This window comes from Melanerpes formicivorus, unplaced genomic scaffold, assembly GCF_026170545.1.
Source record: "Melanerpes formicivorus ecotype bairdi unplaced genomic scaffold, bMelFor1.0.p_v2 SCAF_6, whole genome shotgun sequence".
NCBI classification, from domain to species: domain Eukaryota; kingdom Metazoa; phylum Chordata; class Aves; order Piciformes; family Picidae; genus Melanerpes; species Melanerpes formicivorus.
In genome coordinates, this window is record NW_027142358.1 from 34,170,278 (window position 1) to 34,184,497 (window position 14,220).

The 14,220-nt window shown below is 48.4% G+C and overlaps 1 protein-coding gene across 11 annotated transcripts in view; it reads right to left on the reverse strand.

Annotated features, from left to right (window-relative positions):
* Positions 1-14,220, reverse strand: part of FGFR2 (fibroblast growth factor receptor 2) — a 106,847-nt gene that overhangs the window by 67,698 nt on the left and 24,929 nt on the right. For all 11 annotated transcript variants that reach the window (XM_068140394.1, XM_068140393.1, XM_068140392.1 and 8 more), the window contains one exon: positions 6,105-6,274. In XM_068140394.1, the coding sequence (XP_067996495.1) occupies positions 6,105-6,274 (170 nt within the window). The remainder of the gene's footprint in view (positions 1-6,104; positions 6,275-14,220) is intronic.

The following is a 14,220-nucleotide window of genomic DNA, read 5'->3' on the forward strand; positions in this document are numbered from 1 at the left end:
TAGCTCTCCACCAGCTATTCCCCTCTTAGTTCTGGTTTGTTCCCTGAAGCTTCCTACTGAGTTCTCCCAAAATCCCAGAGAACACCCTCACAGTTCCACCCCCTCCACGACCTGATCCTCAGACTACCCAGCTCAATCTGTCATTGCCTCTCTTGAGGGAGGAAAAGTCAGGGAACAACTGCATTCCAAGCATCTCAAATCACAGCCTGACCCTTCACATACTTTGTCACCACAGTTTAATAAACCAAAAGCTTTGCCTTTTTTTTCCCCTTTATTGCTTTGCAATACCTATTTTTGTGTTTTATCTGTGCCTCATGCCCCAGAATGGTACTTTGGTGACTAATAAATAGCATTTCAACATGTTGGGGTTTTTTTCCCCCTCTCCTGACTAGGTGTGGACACTTCTAACAGATTGCTGAGGTTCTTTTTTGGCCATCTTCTCCATCAGACTTTTACCAGTTTGCAAACAATCTCTCTGAACATTTTGATTAACTAAATTATCAAATCATAGAATCACAGAGCTGTCAGGGCTGGAAGGGACCTCAAGGATCAGCAGGTTCCAACCCCCCTGCCATGGGCAGGGACACCTCACACTACAGCAGGTTGCTCACAGCCACATCCAGCCTGGCTGCAAACACCTCCAGGCAGGAGGCTTCCACCACCTCCCTGGGCAGCCTGTGCCAGGCTCTCACCACCCTCATGGGGAAGAACATCTTTCTAATATCCAATCTAAATTTCTCTTCCTCTAACTTGGATCCATTCCCCTCAGTCCTATCAGTCCCTGACACCCTCAAAAGTCCCTCCCCAGTTTTCCTGTAGCCCCCATTCAGATACTGGAAGGCCACAAGGAGGTCTGCTCAGAGCCTTCTCTTCTCCAGACTGAACAACCCCAGCTCTCTCAGCCTGTCCCCATAGGAGAGGATCTCCTGGATCTGGGCAACCTGTGCCAGTCTCTCACCACCCTCATGGGGAAGAACTTCTTCCTAACATCCCATCTGACCCTCCTGATTTGTGAATACATGTAAATGCTGCATCTTTTGTACATATTCATTGCATTTCATATTTCTAGGTTTAATTTAGCCTGTAAACACAGCTTCATTTGCTTCCACCTGAGCTGCTCTGGCAATTCTATGCCGGGGGTCAGTTTTCTCCAAATCAGTTGGGGTGAGTGGGGTAATTTCAACCCACCACAGAGGAGTAGTGCAGAACAGCCACCCAGAAGCTGTAGGAAGTGGAAAAGCCTATGGAGTCAGAACTCTGTCTTGACTCTGCCATTTAGCTGCCTGCATTTACATGTGTCTGTGATGGCTGTGGCGATGGAGCTTATCACAATGCATATGTGAAAGCACACACCTGTCAAACAGGAACAGCTGATAGAAGCACGTTTGCTTTCTGGGTGGGTGCAAGGAAGCAAAGGCTCCTGTGCTGTCCCAGAGGATTCAGATGAGTCACTCAAAGCCTCTAAATACTCAAGCAAGCTCACCACTTCAGAGGAAAAAGAAAACACTACAAAGGATTTAAACACTCCATAACTGATTCCTCTCTCCTTGCTGCAGGAACTCTTTGCACACCTTGAAGAACCATCCCGAGCTCCGTTCTGAAATCCACCACCCAGAATTAGTCACAGGGGAGGAATTTTGCTCTGGAGGCTATCTTGGCCAGCACACACACCCTTCTGCTGGCCTGCCCCAGTGCAAATTGACTCAAGACATTCCCCACTTCAGAGGGACAAAGTGCTGCAGGTCACTATCTGATTGCGATAAAGGAAATACAAAGAAAGATTTCTGAGCTCCAGGCAGCAGGACCAAGGTGGCTGAAGGATTATGGCAAGCTGCACATTTTCCTTCCTTTGACTTTGTTCTTAAAGTCTCAAAGGGACAATTGCCTCTTCCCAATGGGACAGGCAGTGTTCCATCAACTGGTCATGCCAGACATGGCCAAGTTTCCTTCCAGCTATTCCAGTGGCTCCAAGTATTTTGAGTATGAAGGTCTCCAGCAGAAACAGAATCACAGAATCAACCAGGTTGGAAAAGACCTCAGAGATCATCAACTCCAACCTCTTACCTAATACCTAACACCTCCTGACAACTAAGCCATGGCTTCAAGTGCCACATCCAAGCTTTTTTTATACAGAAAGAGTGATTGTGCTATGGAATGGGCTGCCCGGGGAGGTGGTGGAGTCGCCGCCATTGAAGGTGTTCAGAAGGAGACTTGACAGGGTGCTTGGTGCCATGGGTTAGCTGTTTGGGTGGGTTGGATTGGTTGATGGGTTGGACACGATGATCTTGAAGGTCTCTTCCAACCTGGTTTGGTTTATTCTAATAAAGGTTTATTCTAATAAAGATACCCTGCATGTAGGAATCTCTTGAAAGATACTTTGTTTTAAACACCTCCAGGGATGGGGACTCCACCACCTCCCTGGGCAGCACATCCCAATGGCCAATCTCTCTGTCTGGGAAGAACTTTCTCCTCACCTCCAGCCTAAACCTCCCCTGGCACAGCTTGAGACTGTGCCCTCTTGTTCTGGTGCTGGTTGCCTGGGAGAAGAGACCAATCCCCACCTGGCTACAACCTCCCTTCAGGTAGTTGTAGACAGCAAGAAGGTCTCCCCTGAGCCTCCTCTTCTCCAGGCTAAGCAACCCCAGCTCCCTCAGCCTCTCCTCACAGGGCTGTGCTCCAAACCTCTCCCCAGCCTCGTTGCCCTTCTCTAGACACATTCAAGTGTCTCAGTGTCCCTCTTAAACTGAGGAGCCCAGAACTGGACTCAAGGTGTGGCCTAACCAGTGCTGAGTACAGGAGCAGAAATAGATGCAGATCCACAAGCAGCTAATGCACAAGAATGATCATGATTTCAGCTGCTGTGATATCTGGCTGGACACAGCCAGCAGGGAAAGCCTCAGTCCTTCCTGAAAATTCTTTCATCACAAGTTTGTCAGTAGAGAGGTGTCAAGCAAACACAATTCTCTCTTAATCCCAGAATAATTTGGGTAGGTCCACAGTGACCCCATCCTAAGCCTCTAACAAGAGGATATAGCCTCCAAAAGTTCTTGCTCTTTAAGATCTGTTCACTGAAATCAAACTTCCACCTTACTCAACACACTGAGAGAACCTACAACACACACAGATTTGGTAGGCAGAATGACAGCATGCAAATGCAGGAAGGTCATTTGGAATGTGATGTACTTCTGAGGGGAACCAACAGAAAAAGTCCAAGAGCCACAGCTGTGTCCCCTCTTTCCTTGCTCTTGCCTGAAGAGATGCAAGGAGCTAGGATTCCATAGGTCTGTACTTCACTCATCCAGCTGGCTTTCAGACACCAGCCACCTGTGGGTCCATCACAGAGCACACATACAGACCTAGGAAATGGAATGGTTTCAAGCCTGATCTAGTGTGGGGTGTCCCTGCCCATGGCAGGGGGGTTGGAACTGGATGATCCTTGTGGTCCCTTCCAACCCTGACTGATCCTATGATACTAAGATACATGAGCAAAAGCTTCATTTGTGCCACTGCAAGGGCTCCAGTCTAAATGAGCTCACCCAAACCCTTAACACAGGCAGGCTCATCTACCCCACCAAGGGAGAGCAGGTATCTCCACCCTGCCTTCCAAGAGACATTTTCCTTCCTTGTTGTCAAGAGTGATATCTTCATTTCCCCTTCAGGAGATGTCAAGGGTTACAAATTATGCCTCAGACAGTGCTAACCCAGTTACTATTCTTTTCCAGGAGAGGATTAGTTTGGTTGTTTGGTTTGGGGTTTGTTTTCTTAACCAGCTTTTTTTCCTGTCCTTAAAAAAAGCACTAAAATAGGTGGGGGGAGAAAAAAAATCACTGAACTATAGCCAAGATGTTAACTCTCCACAGCGCTATGAAAGGCAGAAGGTGTTGCCAGGTGCAGACCCACAAGCAACAGTAATTTATGGGGTAAGCAAAGCTAGATGGAAAAGTCTACTTAGATAATTAGTCTTCATGCAGGGAGAGACTTTCTGGGCTGCACTCTCTGTGAGCACAAAGGTTGGAAAATGTGACACTTTCTCCAGTCAAGCCAGCTAGAAAGCAAAGGGCACCATGGCTTGTCCTCCTCTGCACTGCAAAACTGGTGGGTTTGGGTTGGGGTTTTTTTGGGTCCCAAGCAGGATCTGAGTCAACAGCAGCAATATAGCCCCTGGCTCCAGCAGGGCATGGCAAAATGTGGCACCCCTAAAATACTGCAGCTGCTGTGGGTGAGGCAGGAGCAGGCAGGCCCCAGGACTCACTCTGGAGCTTATTGTGACATCTGGAAAAGTCAGTTAACTTCTGTCTTAATTACCAGCCACAGAATACATCCAGTTGGAAGAGATCTCCAAGCTCATCCAGTCCAGCCTTTGACCCAGCACTGAAGGGTCAACACTAAACCATATCCCTTAGTGCCAGCTCCACACAGCGTCTGAACAGCTCCAGGGACAAATACAAACTTCTCTGAGCTCCTCAGGAGAAGCTCTAGGCTGGGACTTAAAAGGTGACTAACTAGGAACCTTCTCCTCTTTGGAGAGCACTTGCTGAGGTGTCAGGTACGTGAGGAAGCCACTGACAGAAGGTACTCAGAAGAGGTTAAGGTAACTCAAACAGAGCAGGATGGGAAGGGTAGAGCCTGAAAGCAATTTGCCATCAGTCTCACACTCCCATTCCTTGGGAGGAATGGGATAAGATGACCGAGTCCTGACTTATGACCTGACCTAGGCAGATACCAGGAGGTTAAAGGTCCATGCACTCCCCCAGAGAGCTAAGCTGGCCTCCCTAAAGCCCTCTCTTAATCAGTAACCACCAACTGAGAATGAAACATCTAATCTGAAGCTGTTTAAAATTCAAACAATCCCTTGCAAGTAATTGCTGCTGCTTTCCCTCAAATTCTACTTCCCATTTCAGTTTCACAGACCATAAACTCCATAGAATATAATAACTTCTGCCTTCCAGCCCCTCCTTTCTTAAACTCCCTGCAGTCACCAGAGGGAATGGTCCTGCTCTCATCCATGCAGCTGACAGTGAGCATAGCAAAACAGCCTCACTCTGCACAGTCTTTAAGTCATCCTCATAACTCTCTGCAAATAATCCTCAGCTGCACTTCTTTGCTACAAGTTTGAATTTGAGACCAAAACAACACTACACATACCACAAAAGACAGACAATTAGTGCTCAGGAGCTGCCAAATGAAACCACCCACCCCTTCCCCAGAAGAACACAGACCCTGTCTACATTTGATCCAGGCCATTAAAGATGCTCTGCTGATTCCAGCAAGTTGTTTGGGGATGGGGTTTTGCTTGTTTGGGGGTTTGGTGTCGGTGTTGTTGGTTGGGGTTTGTGCTTTGTTTTTTTTTGGGGGGGTGTGGGGTGTGGGTTGGGTTGATTTGGAGGGGGTTTTTATGAGTCCTTTTTTGTTGTTTGGTTTGGGGTTTTTCAGTCAAGAACAAAAAAAGGCAAAATCAAGTCCTGGGGGCGAGGAGCAGGCTGCCCTGAGAGGTTGCAGTCTCACAGCATCTCTAAGGTTGGAAGAGACCTCCAGGATCATCGAGTCCAACCTGTCACCACTGACCTCATGACTAGACCATGGCACCAAGTGCCACATCCAATCCCCTCTTGAACACCTCCAGGGATGGGGACTCCACCACCTCCCTGGGCAGCACATCCCAATGACCAATGACTCTCTCAGTGAAGAACTGGGCCACCTAGGCGCACTGCTGGCTCATGTTCAGGCAGCTGTCAATCAGCACCCCCAGGTCCCTCTCTGTTTGGCAGCTCTCAGCCACTCTGACCCCAGCCTGTAGCTCTGCATGGGGTTGCTGTGGCCAAAGTGCAGCACCTGGCACTTGGACTTGTTGAATGCCATCCTGTTGGACTCTGCCCATCTGTCCAGCCTGACAAGGTCCCTCTGCAGAGCCCTTCTGCCCTCTAACTGACCAACATCAGCTCCCAGCTTAGTGTCATCTGCAAATTTGCTGGTTGTGAAGTCTCCTTCTCTGGAGACTTTCAGGATGTGTTCCTGGGTGACCCACCCTGGGCGGGGGGAATTGGGCTGGATGACCTTTCGAGGTCCCTTCCACCCCCTAACATTCTGTGACTCTGTGATCTTACCTTGTATCCCCCAATGCGATGCTCCTGCTTGAACTCCTTCCCGTTTTTCAGCCACCTCATGGTTGGTGTTGGGTTTCCCATGGCAGGGCACCGGAACTTGACGGTGTTCGCCGCGGGCACCGCGTGCAGCCTCTTCTCCATTTTGTCCGTGTGTGTCCAATATGGTGCCCCTGTGGGAAGGAGAGACAGCCAGGCACATCAGCACTCAGCACCTGAGCTCCCTTCCCAGCCCCTCTGCAGACCTGAAGCCCAGCACACGTTCACTCACGGTGTGGTTTTGGAGGAGCAGAGGGCTGGAAATCATATGTCACAAGTGCTGACCAGAGCTCTGCCAAGGCTTCAGTTTGCAGCTTTGAGTTTATCATCAATGACAAAACTTCCAATAATTAACCCCAGATATCCTTTGTTCTGTGTACATCAAGCAAGAGAGAGGCACCAAGGTTTTCAGCAGACTCAAGCCACCAGATGCTTTTGACCTCCAGACGAGTTACTGCGAGCGCTCAGCAAATTGGAGCCTTCAGCTGCGAAGCCAGACAGGCCAAGACAGAAGACCTGCTGGAAGCATCAGCCTTAACCTTCCCCCATCTGTTAGGAGGGGGATAAACACATCTGCCTGCCTGGCAGCACACTGAAGCTCACAGCAAGGTGAGCTGTGCTGTTACTGTCATAGAAACCACTGAAACACACTTACAAATGGAACAGATTCCTGAAATCTTACCCAAAGAAGAAGAAACCCAAGGAGTAAATGTGGGCCAGCGAAACCCAGCAGCAGCACTGACCAACTCAGGAGCAGGAAAGCCCTGCAAAGTGAAGCCCAACTGCTCAGTGATGACCCACACCACAGCACAAAACCAGAGTGTCTCAGCCAATGTTTACTGAAGTGGTCACCTGTCCCAGCTCCTGGCAAGGCTCTCCTGGCTCTCACCATAGAATGGTCCAGGCTGGAAGGGACCTCTGAAGGTCATCCACTCCAGTCCCCCCTGTAGTAAGCAAGAGTATCCTCAACTAGATCAGGCTGCCCAGAGCCCTGTCCAGCCTCACCTTGAGTATCTCCAGGGATGGGGCCTCAACCACCTTCCTGAGCAACCTGTTCAGCATTCCACTACCCTCACAGTGCAGAGCCTGATCCCCATATCCAATCTAAATCTGCTCTGCTCTAGTTTGAAGCCACTGCTCCTCATCCTGTCACCATAGGCCTTGCCAAACAGTCTCCATCCTTCTTATAGCCCCCTTCAGCTACTGGATGGCTGCTATGAGGTCTCCCTGGAGCCTCCTCTTCTCCAGGCTTTTGCCATGCCCTGGCCCAGCTTGCGCCCACCCCATGAGAGTGAGGAGCACGCAGAAAACCCCTCCCCCACCCAGGGCATCAGCACTTGTCACAGGAAACACACCAGGAGAAGAAAAAACACTAAAGTAAATCTATTTATATATATATTATTAGAATAAACCAGACCAGGTTGAAAGAGACCTTCAAGACCATCGTGTCCAACCCATCAACCAATCCAACCCACCCAAACAGCTAACCCATGGCACCAAGTACCCCATCAAGCCTCCTCCTGAACACCTTCAATGCTACCCATCTGCTTTTATCCTCCAGGCAGGGAAGCTGGGTAGACAGATCCATATACAAAGTTACTCCATGCACCATTCTGGCTGCCTTGCACGGCATCCTGACGGCATCGCTTCAGCTGTCTCACCATAACAGCTTCCATGTAAAAAGCTAAAGATGCTGTTTAATGGTGGGAAACCTTCATTGCTTTCAGAATGGGAGTTCTCCTGAAGCAAATCAGATTAGTGTGGAATTTTTAGGGACTATAGGGGTCCAGAAAAACAACTCCATTGCTCTCAGCCCTGTTTCATTTCCTTCATTAGCTGCCTAACACTCCACCATAAACTCTTCCATTCCTCAAATATTTATAGCAGTCCTTGCAATCACTGCAAACTCTGAAATCCTGCTGCCACCACCCCCCACCCCCCCCAAACACCCCCACCCCTGAATAAAAATGCAGCTGGATAGAAAAGACAGGAATCAGTCCTCTCACAACATTTCTCTCAGTCTAAAGCAAACATCCTCAAAGCCAGGCTTACAAAACGATGCTGAGAATGATAAGGGGCTCTATTTTATGTTACTATTTTTTTTGCCTCCAGTGGCAATTAGTGTTGAAATTAATGAAGCAGAAAAGCCAAGCAAATTTGTGCATGTAATCAAAACAGAGAATCAGGTAAGGATGGAAGATTTAACTACGAAATGGTTACATGGACTAAAGTGAATTAGGGACGCAAGGAAAAGGAACAATCACTGCTAATGTTGTTTGCTAAAATCAGGATCACATTAAAGCAAACAGAAGACTTCTAAACAAAGCCAACCAGAGGAATTAGCTGCTACATGCAAAGAACAAATCACATCACAGTACAGCAGGCACAGGCAGAATCACATGTTGGCACCGACAAATTAAACAGATATTTCCACTGGACCACTAAACATCTTCCACAAGGCAATGCAAGGTGACCACTACTGGGCTCTACCCACAGTTCCCACAAAGCTGAAGTAAACTGTGGCAAGTCAAACCCAATCAACCATATGAGGCAGTGATATTGCTGTCTCAGACACATGTGACCCCAAATTGGCAATACCAACCCAGGAACCTCACAGCCAGCACAGCCGCTTCTCATCACATCCGTCACATGCACCTTCTCACACAGGGCATCAAAGCTGGGATTCAGTCACTGGCAAGCACAGCCTTCAAACCACAGGCTCCACAGCTTGCTCATTAGCAAGGCTGCTCTGCAGCGCACAGGCTGGATGGACAAAGCTCTGCAGAAGCTTCAGGGTGCAGCCCAGAACCAGAGCACTTGAGCTCGTTGAGATCCAGCCACCTACAGTTTCCCAAACAAGGCTGCTTCATGCAGCCAGGTTTCTACGGTGCAAGGGCAGCTCATCCTCTGCTTTTCTTGCATGCAACCTCCTTTTCCATCAGCCACCACCCTTGAAAAACTCTTCTCCCGGAAGAGAGGCGCTCCAGTACGACTCAGAGGAGAACAAATGCAAAGGGCAGGGAAAACTTCACTCTGCAGAAGAGATGGGAGCAGAGAGGAGGCCAGGAGGAGGCAACAGGAATGAAGTGACACAGCTCGATTCTGTGCCACAGAGAAGCGGAAAGTCAACTCCCCAGGCTGGGAGAAAGGGCTCTGCTTGGAAAGCTTCCCCTCACACAGTCCCTCAGCACAATCTGCCATGCTCCTGAATTTCTGGGGACTGGAGAAAAACATGAGGACATCACATGTTGCAAACATCCTCCCACTTTTCCCTAGGTAGGAGCAAAAGAACAAGGCAGCAGCATCCACAAAGCATAACACCCACCCTCATTTTGTGCTTTCATACAGCAACTGACCCAGTTAACACACAGCATTTCCCTCTAGAGTTTAAATTAGAGCCCAAAAGCACCTTTTGCTGTTCTGTTTGTCTTGAGAGGAAACCCTCCAGATCCACTAAACCCAATAATGAACACAGTTAACAAGTACACACCACCGAGTGCCAAGTCGTCTTACAGACCATGTCCATCACATCCCATCTTTGCTAGCAGGACAGGTGGAAGTAGGTAGCAGCACTGCTCAAAGTTCACAGCAACAACAGAGCAGGCTCCAGCACACAGTGGTAACGAGCAGCAGGGGAACGGGTGGGAATTCCTGATTGCTTTTAGAGCCCTCATTAGCGAAGAAAATATCCTGCTGACCCACACTGCACTCCACTGCAAATACATTACATCTAATCAGGCAAATCTCCTGCATGTGAAATTGAAATTAGGCAGCCCAGGGGACCACTTCACTTCAGGACTCCTTAAGTTTTTATTTAGGCTTATCTAGCACAAAGAAACACAAAAAGCAGTCAGCCCCCAAGCCTGCCCGACGAGCACCTCGAGCAGGCAACAGTGCGCCTGAAGTGACCACATCAAACCCGAGGTTTTCCCTACCATTGTGTCTGACCTTTAATTAAAAAACACTTCTAGGCAACATCCAATTTCTGCTGCTCCCTTGAGTGGGTTTCCACTCTACAGGATTTGATGAATTTGAAGCTTGTTTCATCCTTTCTGAAACTCTTCAAGGCATGAAAAGAACAGCATGTGGATTGCATTTGGATACTTTTTTGTTCTCAGTGCCAATTTGCCATTGCTTGGCCCAGGAGAAATTGTTTAAAGGGTGATAAGGAAAAAAAAGTCATAAAGCTTCCAGTTGCCTGAGCAGAAGCCCAGCCAGAAGAGCAGCATCTTCAGGGCTACCCAGGGGTCTCCACAACAAGTTAGTAGTGCTGGACCTCAGTGCAACCATCATGGTAACTGCTGCCTTGCCAGCACCAAGTGAAGACTATAGAAGCCCCTTAAATTAGGGCTACCTCTCAAAATTATGATGAGGATGAGGCAAAGAGTAGCAACAAAGTGTTTTGCACTGCTGTCAGTAGGCACTGATAATGATTATCATCCCTTGGCTGAAAAGGAAGTCCTAGGTCAACATTTAGGCAGGAGGTTAGGAGGAAATTTTACACAGAGAGAGTGATTGCCCATTGGAATGGGCTGCCTGGGGAGGTGGTGGAGTCACCATCACTGGAGGTGTTCAGAAGGAGACTTGATGGGGTGCTTGGTGCCATGGGTTAGTTGTTTAGGTGGTGTTGGATGATAGGTTGGACTCGATGATCTTGAAGGTCTCTTCCAACCTGGTTTATTCTATTCTATCCCTGGAGGTGGGACTCCAGAACCAAGCTAAGGCACCTCTTCAGGGCAGTAAAAGGAAAAACCATGAAGCCTTTTTGAGGAGAGAGCACTATTTCTGCAGTGGAGCCAGTCCTGCACCTTCCCCACAATCACTAATCCCTTCAACAAAAGCTGGAAGTAATAAAAAGCCATTCAGGATGCAGTCTGGAACAAATCTACCACAGTGTTTTCTCAGACAGTTAAAATATCTGTCAAGCTCAAAGGACACCAAGCAGAGAGTGCAATCTGCCATGCATGCCTTGGACTTCGAAATACACCCAGGGCAAATGGTCAGGAGCACACACGTGTGCACCTGAGTGCCCTCCTCTCCTGAGAGCGAGTTGTTCCTCACAGCTACCGAGCCACTCGCAGCCTCCCCTGCCTTCAGGAGCAGTTGTATTTCCTGAGCAGCCTTGAAAACTACACTGGATTTCCTCAACAGCCTCCCCAAAAAAAAACCCTTGGCCTCGGGGGAAAAGAAAGAAGTATCTGTAAACAGAGGCAAAGAAAAATGTGAAAAGCTGCAAAGGCTACTTACCATCTTAAACAAAACAGCTCTGAAAGGTTTGCTTGGCTTTTAAATATGCAGGAATGAGAATGCCAAGGTTCAGCTTCCTGGGGAAGGCACTAGAGCCATTTCCTGCCTCATCACATCATAATTAACATGCCAGGACAGCTGGACTTTATCAGAATTGTTTCATCAAAAAGCAACAACCTTTGAAGACTGTGGCCTTTGTTTCCACCAGCAAAGGCATAACCAGGCCCATTTCCATTTCTTATCCTTAACAATCACAGCTGTAATTTGTATGTAAATTATCAGTTAAATCGGTTTAGATCTGCAAAGCTCAAACCAGGAAACACTTGAAGATTTATTCTCTCAAAGAGCAGCAACCCAGGGACCCTCTTGAGGTCCTGGACTTCCCTAGCCTCTGCTTAGCTTCGGCAGGGGATGGTGGCAGTGCATCCAGTCTTTTCTGCAGTGGCGCTCAGCAAGAGGGCAGGAGGCAACAGGCACAAACTTGAACCTAGGAAGTTCTGTCTAAACAGGAGGAGGAGCTTCTTCACTTTGAGGGTGGTGGAGTCTCCACCTCTAGAGTCATTCAAAGCCCACCTGGCCGTCACCCTGCGCAACCTGCTTTTGGCAGGGGGATTGGACTAACTGACCTCCACAGGTCCCTTCCAAACCCTGGCATCCTGTGATTCTGTAAAGGACATTTGACCATTACACATGGCACACCTAGGACTTAAACTGCCTCTCAACTCCCCGTTCACTTTTCAATTTGACTTGCAAGAGTTTCTTCTGGACACAAAAATAAAATCTAGAAGGGGAATGGCAAGCAACGCTGATGGAAAGGCTTTGAAGACCCTCAAGCTGCAAGCTTCAGTGCTTCGCAAAGGCACCACACCAAGTCCCAGCCCTAACTTCCACACAGTTCAGCTCCTGCCAAATCACAGCCCTCTTTCAGCAACGTTGTATTAATCCAACTGAGTTACTGTGATGCAACTTTTCATTGAAAACAGACTGCTTGCAAGAACGCAGCGCCACGAGCATTGTTCCGGCTCCAGCTCCTCCCACTGAGCGCTCAGGCAGCAGGAGGAAGCCTGAGCTGCTCCCCGCACCTGCCTGCAGCTTTAAGGAGCCCCAGCAGTCTGTGGGCACCTTGCAAAGAGCAGCCTTGTGAGGACTTGTTTGTGGAATGCCCTTCTCAGGAGCAGTCTCTCTTCTGCAGTCTCCCCTCTTCCGTGCTGCAAGAGCTTGCACTCCCTCCACCACCCAAGACGTTTGAACGTTCGCACTCCAGAGGCAGCCTTCATTTTGGGCAGGGAAAGTGCCACTGACCCCAGCTGAAGCACACACCCCATCCCTGGCAGATGGAAATTGTCAATGGCCTTTCACCAGCTCCTGAATCAAGATTGATTAACAGTAGCTTAAAAAGCATAGCTCCTATTACAGGAACATCCCCTAGTGTTAGAGAGGACACCACTGGGTAGCTCTGCCCGTTGTGTGAAAGGGCAGCAATCGTTACCACAACATTACACAGCACAAGCTGCCTTGAGGTCAGGTCCTTTTGTGGCTTTTTTGGCCTCACATTATGCACTTCCATAAGTCACTGTGCTCACAATGAAGCTCTACAGATACCAGCACACACCAAAACACGCCAAAAGTATTGCAAGCCCTTTGCTGACCAACACCAATGAAGCCATGAAGCAATGCCACACACAGGGATGTTTCCCAAAAGGCATTTCTACCCACAAACCCTTTTCAGGGAAACACCAAGGTTTGCCTGGGTTGGTGGATTTTGCCTAGACAACCTCTTTCAAAAGCCAGTGTCCCTTTTCCAAAGCCACCAATTATCTTTGCCACCGCATTCCTTTGTCAGAGCAGCCTCCAGCTGCTTCATCTCAGCCACTTCAAGCTGCACCTGCAAATCAGGCCGGGCTAATCACAGTAACAGATGGCAGGGGCCAAGTAGGCAGCTAAGAACTTATATCATTTTAAATAGCATCTAATGTTTCACAGCTTCAGACCTGGGGCAGTCGTATACAGCAGTAAGTAACTGGGGGAGCGGCAGCCAAGCTCGTACTCTATCATCTGAACAAGGGTTTCAAGCACACAGTACAGCTGCCAATTACCAATCAGGCTGAGCAGCAAATATACTACCTGGCTACTGCTGCTGGAACCAGCTGACATCTCCCATGGAGGATTTCTGTGTTCTGCCTGTTCCCAACCCCACCAAGCAGGAGCCACAGCAAACTCCATCGCCACCAGGATTTCACATCAGCGCACAGGGGCATAAGGAACCAATATGTATTTCACTACTCTTTTTTTCCCTTTTCTCTTTCTTAGCAACTGCTCTATTTAGAGCCTATTAATAGCTTTCCAAATTCTCTAAAGGGACTGAAGTTTAACATTCAGATAGGTTTAAGACTGTTTTTTTTAAGCCCATTTTCAGCATGCACAAGCAACATAAAACTGCGGTTTTAGCGCTGGATTGCTTGCTTTGCGGCAGAACTTGAGGTCCTCTGCAGACAAAAGAACCTCATTGTCTCCAAATTCACTCTTGCCTGGGGAGATCTCTGCCAAGACTAAGGACTGAGGGATTTGCTTCGTTACAACTCAATGTTATGTTTCAAGTTTTCACCCCACCTTTTCGCCCAGGCGAGCTGGGCCTCGAGGCTCAGCTGCAGGGGAAGTTAGTTCATCTGTGAGGGTTTAAGCCAGACAAAGACGGAACTCCAGGAAGAAAGGAAACAGCAGAAAAGCCAGGAAGAAGGGAGGAAAAAGTACAGACCAGTAAAAAAGTGGGTTCAGAAGAGTATTAGTTTATTTTTCTTATTGCTTTTCCAAGCATGTGAAACAGAAAATGGGA